The sequence below is a fragment of the Ursus americanus genome, chromosome 7, assembly GCF_024610735.1.
Source record: "Ursus americanus isolate L20-20 chromosome 7, mUrsAme1.1.p, whole genome shotgun sequence".
Taxonomy (NCBI): domain Eukaryota; kingdom Metazoa; phylum Chordata; class Mammalia; order Carnivora; family Ursidae; genus Ursus; species Ursus americanus.
In genome coordinates this window covers 64164816-64175576 of record NC_142133.1, presented here as the reverse complement: position 1 = coordinate 64175576, position 10761 = coordinate 64164816, and the positions used below count along the sequence as shown (strand labels likewise).

At 50.3% G+C, this 10761-nt stretch overlaps 1 protein-coding gene across 1 annotated transcript in view; it reads left to right on the top strand.

Annotated features, from left to right (window-relative positions):
- Nucleotides 1-1668: 1668 nt before the first annotated feature.
- PLB1 (phospholipase B1) overlaps nt 1669-10761 on the top strand; it is a 139323-nt gene continuing 130230 nt past the window's right edge. The window contains exons 1-2 of the mRNA XM_087863204.1: nt 1669-1833; nt 4190-4397. Coding sequence (XP_087719330.1) covers nt 1669-1833; nt 4190-4397 — 373 coding nt within the window. The remainder of the gene's footprint in view (nt 1834-4189; nt 4398-10761) is intronic.

Here is a 10761-nt window from a genome sequence, read left to right as displayed (position 1 = left end):
GTAGACACCTATTGTCCTGGGGTGAGAAAGGGTGTGACTGGAGGGTGTAGGCCCATCCTTCCCACATGTTCCTTTGTAGGCAAGGCTTGAAGGTTGCTGGGAGGAGGTGGGCAGTGGGCAGTGGCGCTGTGCTGCCTTGGGAGCCTGCCCTCTGCTCATTGGGGATTATCAATGCTAACATCTCTAATGGATAGAGGTGGCTCCCTGTCAGATCAGCTGGTGGGAAAGAATGTCAGGGGTCTAGGGAAGGAAACTCTCTGAACATGGCATTCCATTTGTAGAGTGTAAAGAGATGAGGTCATGTTGAGTGGTCAAGCTGGTGAGTGGTCAAGCCTGTCCATGGTCAAGGTGAGAAATGACCTTCTGTTGGTTTGGTTGGAGGGATGACGAAGGGACAGGGTCTGGGGAGAACCATACCATCGATACTCAGGACCTATTGGGGCACAGCTTCTTCTTTGGACACTGTTGAAGGTCATCTCTGCTCAGCCAGGCACATTCTGCCCAAGGTCATCGCACTGGACAGACAGGAGGAACCAGGAAGTGGCCGAAGTGGTCCAGTGCACTGAGATAAGGTGTGGGGTGAGACGGTGAGCTGGTCCGGGGGTTAGAAGGCAGGTGCGGGCCTCTGTTGTCATCTGGGCATCTTTCACCACAGGTGAGTATTTGTTCTTCTCGGGACAAGGGACAAGTCATTACAGGTCTGTCAACAGTTCCCTTTCCGTTCAACAAATAGCTTTTTTTAAAAAAATATTTTATTTATTTATTTGACAGAGAGAGAGAGACAGCCAGCGAGAGAGGGAACACAGGCAGGGAGCGTGGGAGAGGAAGAAGCAGGCTCATAGCGGAGGAGCCTGACGCGGGGCTCGATCCCAGAACGCCGGGATCACGCCCTGAGCCGAAGGCAGACATTTAATGACTGAGCCACCCAGGCGCCCCAACAAATAGCTTTTGTGCAAGACTCAAAAAAGGAGCTCTCGCTTTGGAGGAGTTTGCTGCCAGTTTGGGTGCTGACAGAGAGACCCAAGTTCTAGAGCTGCAAAGGAGAGTGAGATCATAGCTGGTGGGAGGGGACTGGAAACAAGCTCCGAGGAAGCACTTCTGAGTCCCTGCCAGGAGCCAGGTGCTGTGCTGAGTGCCTCACATACAGGATTTCATTTTATCCTCACCTTTCTAAGGAACAGATCGTTCCCCTCCTTTTCTAGATTGTGAAACAGGCTCAGAAGACATGAAGCGACTTGCCCAGGGGTACAGGGCTGGAAAATGGCCAAGCAGAGATTAAGGTCAGATAGCTCTGACTCCAAAGTGCATATTCTCCTTACGCATTTTGCTTGGCTGCCGCATGAGACAGATGGGTTTGAGATGAATCTGGAGGTTTGGAAGGAACTTGTCAGATGAAGACAGGAGGAAGGTGCAGCCTGAGGAAAGATGCGGAGGCTGGCGTGGTACCAGAAATGTGTGGTGTGGTTCAAAGGGAGTCTTTGCAGTTAAGGCCAGAGGGAGGGTTTAGGCTCACTGTGGAAGGCCTTGAGGGCCTGGGCCAGAGGGCTTGTGCCCCTTCCAGAGGCCACAGGAACAGGTGGAGGGAAGAGGTCTGATGACGAAGGGAGGAAGTGAGGACAGAGGAGGGAAGAAGCAAACCAAGACTAGAGGAAGGAGAACATTCTGGAGATGTGGGCTGGAGTCAGGAGGAAAGGGGAGGAGCTGCCCCCTCATATGGGCAGTGGAGTCTTCAAGAAGAGTCTCTTCGAGAAGAGCCGCCCAGAGAAGCTTGTCCTGGCAGCAGGACGACCTCAGGGAGGAGCCCGCAGGACCCACAACCTCGGCGAGGAGAGTGTGAGGCGGAGGAGAAGAGGAAGAAGGGTCTGTCCACGGTCAAGGTGAGAAATGACCTTCTGGTGGAGGGATGACGGAGGGACAAGGTCTGGTGAGAACCAGACCATCGATACTCAGGTATTTCCCTCAGACCCAGTCCTGCCTAGGATGGGATGCCTCTGTGAGTCCGTGTTTCTTGGTCCAAGCAGAAGTGACTCTGGGCAAACAGGTCGCTACAGAATGAGATCTGCTTTCGCTTGCCCTGGGCGGCTCCGCGGGGCTGGGGCTGCACCGGGTCAGTGCCCTGGACCCTGATGGAAGTAGCCATGCCCACCCCACCCAGTCAGACCTGCCAGACCGACCGTGGCTGACCTCCACACCTTTGCTCCCCTTCCTTCAGTCGGTAAACACGGCTTTTTCCAGACCTGGCTCAAGGGCTGCCTACCCCAAGCGGCTTTCCCTCACAGGGCTGCTGCCTCCTCTTTACTTGGTGGCTTTGTGTGTTTCTATATATTCTTTCCTCTCACGTCGAGTTTCTAGATTTTCTTTTTCATGTAATGTTCGTCTTACTTGCTCAAAGAGATGACAAGGTCTTGGAGGACCGGGATCACATCTTATGTTTTCCTGCCTCTCACATAACACCTAAAGTTGGTTCACAGAAGGCCTAACACTTGTGAAGTAATAGGAATTCCCTTCCACCCTCACATGGGCCCTGTGTGACCCCCAAACCTACCGGGAGGCCGTGCTGAGATGCAGGGAGGGAGTCAGGCATGGGAGATGCTGATGTATGAACCACCCCGATGCTTCTCCGGAGCGAGGCTCAGCTTAGGGGATCGTTGTGCTGATCCAAGCCCTTGACCCCACTGATGGGCAAACAGCAGTCCCAGGTGGGCACAGGCGCCCAGGGGCTCTGAGACACACCACTATGATCTGCTATGACCTGCTTCGCTACAACTCAGTTTCCCGGGACTCAGACCTGTACTCTCATAGCAGCCCCCATTTTAGAAAGGCCTCTGTCAGAGACACAAACCCACTTCTCCAGCCAGTTTTCCTTGTCTCCTCTGCAGGTGTTTTTCTTCTCTATCCACCCATTTTATATCAAAGTTCCTGGGGACGCAGTCTCTGGATTTTTCTTTGTCCCCCTCTCTCCTCGGCAGAAGCAGCCCAGAGCTGCTAGAATTCCTTGCTGGAATCCCCCAAGCTCTGAGGCCGGAGTTCTCTCCCGGGTCTCCCATCCGTCTCTCTTCCTGCCTCTTGGGCACCTCACACTCGGGATGTCCAAGCCTGCGTTTGTGACTTCCCTCAGCATTCTTCCCCAGACCTGTCCCCGTGTGGTGATCGCTGCTCAGCACACAAACCGCCGTCCCGGCCTGGAAATCCAGCATCATCTTCCCTCCCTTCTTGCACACAACCCGTCAGTTTTATTCCCTGAGCCCCTCTTTACCCACATCTCTGCATCTCCACCGCCACCAGCCTGCTTCGAGCCCCCTCCACCTCCTGCTCGGAGGGAAGCCGCCTCCAGGCTGGGCCCCCAGCTGCTTCTCTTTCTCTTTGCCATCCATTCTCCACACAGCATCAGGCACCTGTTTAAAACATCAAGCAGATCCTGTCACCATCTCCCCCCCAACAATCCCTTAAAACCCTTTATTGGCTTCTGGTTTCTCTTAGGATAAAGGCCCAGAGGTTACCAAGGCCTACCTGTCCCGCCTACACCTGCCCGTCCCTGTGCATTGCGGCCACCTGGCCTTACCCTTGCTGGAATTCCCCGAGATCCCGCCAACCACACAGCCTCGAACTGAGCCGAGAGGGCACCTGGGCACGCATTTCCACACTGGTGTTCCACATGCACTTGTGAAACGAATGTTTCTCGCCCTGCCTGCCTTTAGAATGTAAGCTTCTCGGGGTCAGGGGCCTCACCTGGCGCATAGAAGTAGCCCAGGAAATACGCACTGACCCTCAGGCCTTTCTCAGGGATGACGCTCCTGGGCTCCGGTCAGCAAGCTATGCAGGGCAGGTGGGTGCCGTTCCTGTGATGGGCAAAGTGTGAGCACCTGGGCCCAGCATCCGGGGCAATGGAGGGGGAGCAAGAGGGCCTGGAGCACAAGGCTCCAGGGAGCTGATGGTCCCAGGGAGAGAAGATGATGGTCTAGGGACTTAGCCTTGAATTGAGGAAAGAATTATTTCCTGGCAAGATGAGAAAGGAAGAGAGGAAGTCTGTTTTGAGCCTATCACAAGGTGGGTAGCCCTAGGTTCTCTCTAAATCGATTATGGCCACACGTTGGAGACTCAGTTGCGCCTTCTTTCAAGATACCTGCCTACTGCTAGGACAATTATGGGGAGCCTCGGGGCCTTTCAGCCGGTGGGGTCTTCCTGGTAGAAGAGGCTGAGAGGGGCTCAAGGAGCAAAGGCTCAGCACGGCCTGGGTAGGGAAGGGAAAGATCAGCAGGTGCTGTTATCCCAGAGGCTGGCTGGGCTCTCAGGCAGCGCCGCACACTGGGTCTGGTACCTGGAAGGTTTACGGGAGCTGGTGAAGCGCTTTCCTGACACCAGCACTGGGCTGCAGCATGAAACCACAAGAGGCAAAGGTAAGGCCCAGGTTTGACACCCAGAGGAGGCTCGGTTCACACGTGTAGAACACCGGCTGCTAACGCGAGTGGGTGAACCCTCCCCCCTCACCCCAGTGCTTTGCTGGACGAGCTGGACGCAGGGCACCGGCGGAAAGTACCTTCATTCTCTCAAGCCAGCCCCTGCAAGCCCTTCCCTGGCTCTGTTCTTCCCGCGGGGAAGCTCAGGCAGCCCCACCGCTGTTTTGGTCAGTGTCTGGTGGTAAATCCCCCGCCAGGGCGATGTCACAGCTCCAAGCCCTGCGCTGGGGAAAGCGTCTCCCTCAGCAAATCAGGCAGAGGAAGTTAGTTGCAGGCACAACGGAGTAGAGTCTAGTTCTCGGTCTTCGCCCTCCAGCCCCTTCCCCCTTCTCGGAGACGGGGGGCTGTTCCTGGGGGGCGGGAGGGGGTCCTGGGCAAGGGCAGGGAAGGGCCTGCCTGATGCTTCACAGCTGTGTCTGGCGTTAGCGCCCGCAGGTCTGGCTGACAGCAGAGCCAGGTCCCCTTATAGGGGAGTCTGCGGTCACTTTGGAGCCTCTCCTGTCACAGAGGCTCTTTGGCTCTTTTATCTATGGTTTCCCCGCATAGGATCTCTCTGGCTCCACCGGTCCTGGCCTCATCCCTTTGCGGTCCTCTTCTGCAGGGTCCATATCTGCCCCCCCACACCCATCCCTGCTCCACCAAGCCCCGTGTGATACTGTGACTTATAACAAGAGATAGAGTTCGCGTTCAGCTCCTGTTGCCCACACAGGGCTCCTAAACCCCTTGGAATTTCCTAAGTGACGTGAGCGAGACTTGGTTATCTTTTGTTATGTTAATGAGGCGATTCCTGGAAAGCCCCTTGGTCACCACGGGCTGGGGGCCGGTTGCCAAGGGAACCAACCACGTGATCAGAGGGTTGGAGCTCTCCTTGCCCTCCCCACCCTGCCCCACCTGTGGGAGAGGAGTGGGGTGGGAGACTGAGTTCCATCACCAGTGACCAATGATTTCATCAATCGTGCCTGTTATCACGAAGCCTCCAGAAAACAGCAAAAGGATGGGGTTTGGAGAGCTTCTAGGTTGGTGAGCACATGGAAATTTGGGGAAAGTGGTGCATCCAGAGAGGGCATAGAAACTCTGCACCCTTTCCCCAAACCTTGCCCTTCACATCTTTTCCCTCTGGCTGTCCCTGAGTTCTATCTTTTTATAACAAACTGGCAATTCTAGTAAGTTAAATGTTTCTCTGAGTCCTGTGAGCCATGCTAATAAGTTAATTGAACCCAGGGAGGTTGTTGTTGGAACCTGTAATCCATAGTTGCTGGGGTCGGAAACACAGGTGACAGCACTTTCTGGCATCTGAAGCGGGTCTGTGTATGGGGAGGCAGTCCTGTAGGACTGAGCCCTTAACCTGTGGAATCTGATGCTGTCTCCAGGTGGTAGTGTCAGAATTGAGTTGGATGGTAGGACATCTAGCTGGTGTCATGGAATTGCCCCTGCCCCACATCTGGTTTCGGAAGTGTGGGATAGTTACATGGTGGGTGAAGGAGACACAGGAAGAGGTGAGGTTTTCCCATACCTTGGAAGCTCACACCCTTCCAAGCCAGCCCTCCCTTCTCCCAGTCACTCCTGCTCTGCTCCGAGGCTCTTGAGAGGGGTTGCATACCACTTCTCGTGCTCCTCAAATTCCAGGGGACATCTGTCAGACTCTTTGAGACCCCCTACCCTGGGATGGGAAGTTAGGGGGATGCACAACCCAGAGATAACCTCCCGTTGGGGAAAGCCTGGTGACGTGCCCTGTCAGTCTTGGGAGAACCTGGAGGTGGGCATGGGCTGAGAGTGGCCTGGTTTCAGACTCTTTCTCAAACAGCAGAGGTGGTCCAGCACCCCAGGTTAGGAAGCGGCATGTTGGGCATCTGCTGAGTTGTTCTTGGCTACTGGGGGCTCTGCCCAAATGCCAAGACAAAAGGAAGAGTCCCCAGTACCCTCCTATTTCGTGAACATCATAAAAGGCAAGGATGTGTCAAAAAGTTGAGGCAGGAGGTAAGGAGAGTAGAGAAATATGAGAGATGCAAACAGGTTGGGGAGGGAGAAGGTGCAGATGGAAGCCATGGAGAAGTCATTAACCTAATATGTACAAACTAACCTACTGCTCCTGCCTCATGTCCTTTCATAGTGTCTTTCACCAACCCGGGGGGGAAGATGGTCCCATTTTACAGATGAGGTGGGAAAACTGAAGTTCCCCGAAGGCAGCTGACTCGTGGTGTAAGTAGCAGAATTTAGGTGTCTAAGTCAGTATATCTCCTAGAAGGTCCCCCTAGAAGGGGAATTTGTTCTCTTTCCCCCTTAAGAACAATTTCCAGTTACACAAGTAATACTGGAATACATTATTCATGTTAAAAAGGTAAATAAAACTGTACTGATCAAGACCCCTTGGATCACCAAGCCTCAGGTAGTGCTACTGTGATAACTTGGTGTGACTTTTAAAATATCCTTATAGAGGGGTGCCTGGGTGGCACAGCGGTTAAGCGTCTGCCTTCGGCTCAGGGAGTGATCCCAGCGTTATGGGATCGAGTCCCACATCAGGCTCCTCCGCTGTGAGCCTGCTTCTTCCTCTCCCACTCACCCTGCTGTGTTCCCTCTCTCGCTGGCTGTCTCTCTGTCACATAAATAAATAAAATCTTAAAAAAATATATCCTTATAGGTCTTTTTCTCTATGTTTAACATGTAGACATACTCTCATACGTATACACGTGTAGTTCACCATAGGAAAAATGGAGTATTTTTATTGGTTGGGTTTTTGTTGTTCTTTTTAGAAGAAAGATCTCTCACTGTGTATAGCTTTTGGCTTCTTCGTTTCTTCACTCAATGTTATACCCTGAAAAGCTTTGCTGGTAGGTGTGGCTCACCCCATTCTTTCCATTACTATATAATATTCTATAGTGTGGAGGTACCACAGCTCATTCAACCACTCCTCTACTGATGGGCAATTTAAACATTTCCAGTATTTTAATAAGGGAGGCATTGTTTAAAAGACGGGAATGCGGCAGGATCTCCACTGGCAGGTCTCAGTACTCAAGAGGGGTTTACTTGGTGATGAGAAGAGACAAGCCAGGGTGGTGGGGCGGGCTGAGCCTTAGCAGGCAGGAGCCCTGGGTTTGACCGCAGATGTGCTCTCTGAGGGCAAGCCCACTTCCCTCCTCTAAGTTTCTGTTTCCCCTTCTCTAAAGCAAAATGGGTAGGATGCCAGTAGATTCTCAACCCTGGTTGCTCATCTGAATCACCTGGGGAATTCTCAATAAAACAAACAAAAGATAAGCCCTAGCAACACAAACAGTGCCTGAGCCCCACTCTTCCAGCTTCTGATTCCTTCCATCAGGGCCCAGGCTCTTCCATCTGTCATTTTTTTTTTTAAAGCACCCCAGGAAATTCTGATATGCAACACAGGTTGAGATCCAGTGTTCCAGACCAAGACTTCTCAAACTCCAATGTGCACACAAAACTGATTCAGACAGCCTGAGATTCCACCTTTCTGAGAAGCTCCCAGATGACTCCAGTACTCCTGGTCTGTGTTTTGAACAGTTGATCCTTCCTGTTCTTCAATTCTAATGTCCTTTCTGACCACCCTATTTCCATACTGACCTTTAGGCAACTAGAAGGTGCCTGAGAACTCAGGTGCAAAGCAGTTTGGTGTCCCAGAGCCCTGCAGGGCAGCTAGGAAGGCCCCGGGGCTTGGTCCCAGCTGACAGTGTATTGAGCCCAGAAGACAGCAGGCAGAGGTCTGACAGGGTTTGTGAGGTCCAGCTCCAGAGCAGGTGCTCCTGTCTCAGCCATAATTTCTGCAACAGTTGGCCCAAGGGCTTCTAACAAGAGGTTGTGGTTTCCAAGTCTGCCTCCAGATCTGTTTCAGGTCTGAGTCAAACTACAAGGAATTTAGGGCAGGAAGCTGTCACCTGGGAGGACAGCCACCTCTAGGCAACTGAATTAATACCAGGAAGGGGGTTTCCCTTAACAAGACAGTGTAGATAAGCTCAGCCTTTTTTTTTTTTCCTTCCCAGTGTCCCTGCCGTTTACAATATTTACAGGCATTTTGATCAACAGGGGGGTCAATTAGAAAGAAAACCACCTAATTGCTTTATCTGCAAAATCGTGCAATTTTTTGGGTATGTTTTATGTTGTTTCTGTTCTGAAGTCCTTTCAAAGTATTCAGCTGGATGTTTTAATCTAGACAGTGGTGCTCTCCCCCATTCTGCTTTTTGCTTGCAAACCAGATCTCTGATTTCAGGTTTAACCTGTTTACAAAATGAGATGAGAGGCTTGCTGTGACATCAGCTCTGAAACAGACTCCTGAACCTTGTTGGAAAGTCATTTTTTGTCTCTAAAATCTCCTTTTGATTCATCTTTTCTTTGCTTACAAGACCGAACCAAGATTCAATAATTTTTATGTTATTTTTTAATAGACCTTATTTTTTAGAGCAGTTTGAGGTTTCAGCAAAATTGAGAAGAAAATACAGAGAGTTTCCATCCCCTCCCTGGCTCCCCCACGCACAGCCCCCCTCCCCATCGGCATCCCCCACCAGAGTGGCACATCCGTTCCAGTCGACAAACCTGCACTGACCCATCATGATCACCCCGAGTCCACAGTTTTCATTAGGATTCACTCTTGATGTACATTCTGTGGGTTTTGGCAGATGTATAATGACATGTATCCACCATTATAGTAGCACTGCCCTAAAAACCCTCTGTGCTCTGCCTATTCATCCCTCCCTTCCCCCGGCAACCACTGATCTTTTTACTGTGTCCATAGTTTTGCCTTTTCCAGAATGTCATAAAGTTGGAATCATACAGTGCATAGCCTTTTCAGATTGGCTTCTCTCACTCAGTAATACCCATTTAAATTTCCTCTGTGTCTTTTCATGGCTTGATATCATCTTTATTTTTAGTGCTGAATAATATTCCATTGTCTGGAAGGACCACAATTTATTTCCCCATCCACCTACGGAAGGATATCTTGGTTGCTTCCAAGTTTTGACAATTATGAATAAAGCTGCTATAAACATCCATGTGCAGGTTTGTGTGTAAGTATAAGCTTTCCACTCTTATGCAAATACTAAGGAGTGTGGTTGCAGGTATGTATGGTAAGAATATGTTTAGTTTTGTAAAAAACTGTCTTCCAAAGTGGCTGTACCATTTTGCATTCCCACCAGCAATGAATGAGAATTCCTGCTGCTTCATGTCCTCAGCAGCATTTGATGTTGTCAGTGTCCTGGGTTTTGGCCATTCTAATAGGTGTGTAGTGGTATCTTACTGTTGTTTTAATTTTATTTCCCTAATAACATGATGGTGAGCATCTTTTCATATGCTTATTTGCCACCTACTTGTTTTCTTTGGTGTGGTATCTGCTCAGTTCTTTTGCCCATTTTTAAAGCAGGTTGTTTATTTTCTTACTGCAGGGTTTTAAGGGTTCTTTGTATATTTTGGATAACGGTCCTCTATCAGACATGTCTTTTGTAAATATTTTCTCCCTGTCTGTGGCTTGTCTTCTCATGCTCTTGATTCCAATCAATTTTTACAGAGAAGTCCCAGAAGTCGCTTTTAGGAAACTCTGACCTATTTTTTGGGCTCTCCCGAACCTTGTTGGTTTTGCATGCAGGTGGGATCCCTGAGGTCTGACCCCGGATTGGTCTATTCAGCTTTTCTCATTGATAATTTAGCATTTGATCTTCCTGCTAACATGTCAGTTGGCAGAGATTGGATTATCAGCCCCTGGGAGATTCTGAATTATTCAGTAGAGAGGTATCCATCTTAATCAGAGTTTTGGGAAATCTCAGACAATAGCTCTTAGTTCTGCTGGGACCAGGGTTTAAACTCTATGGTTAAAGGCATTTGAGATTCTCAATCAGGATGTATTTTTAAAGGAAACTGATGTTTTGGAGTGTCAGGGGGCTTAAGGAAAGGCAAGGGATCTAGGCAAGGGGAAGGAAGAGGTAGAGGGGTTAGAGGGATTGAGGTTAGATCCACGTGGAAGTGGAAGAGAGGGTATGTTAAAGAGGGGGTCATAGAGGGTGGGGGTTTAATGAGGGAGGTGGTTTTATTCCAGAAAGCTTTATACTTGGTCATCAAGTTCCTTGTTTTAGACTTGAAAAAAAAAATAAAGAATTGGAATTCTAGAATTGGAATTCTGTTTAGAAGCATCAGGGTACCAATCACAAAATGCTGCTCATTGGGCCTAAGAAATTTGATTCCGTTTTTGTTCTAAGGTACCTCTCAAACTAGCAGTTCTAGTTAAATTAATGTCCAAATGTCCGTTGTGGGGCCAAATCACCTTTAGTGGAGTTCTGCCACTGAGAAGCCTAGGGGTTATAGTGGT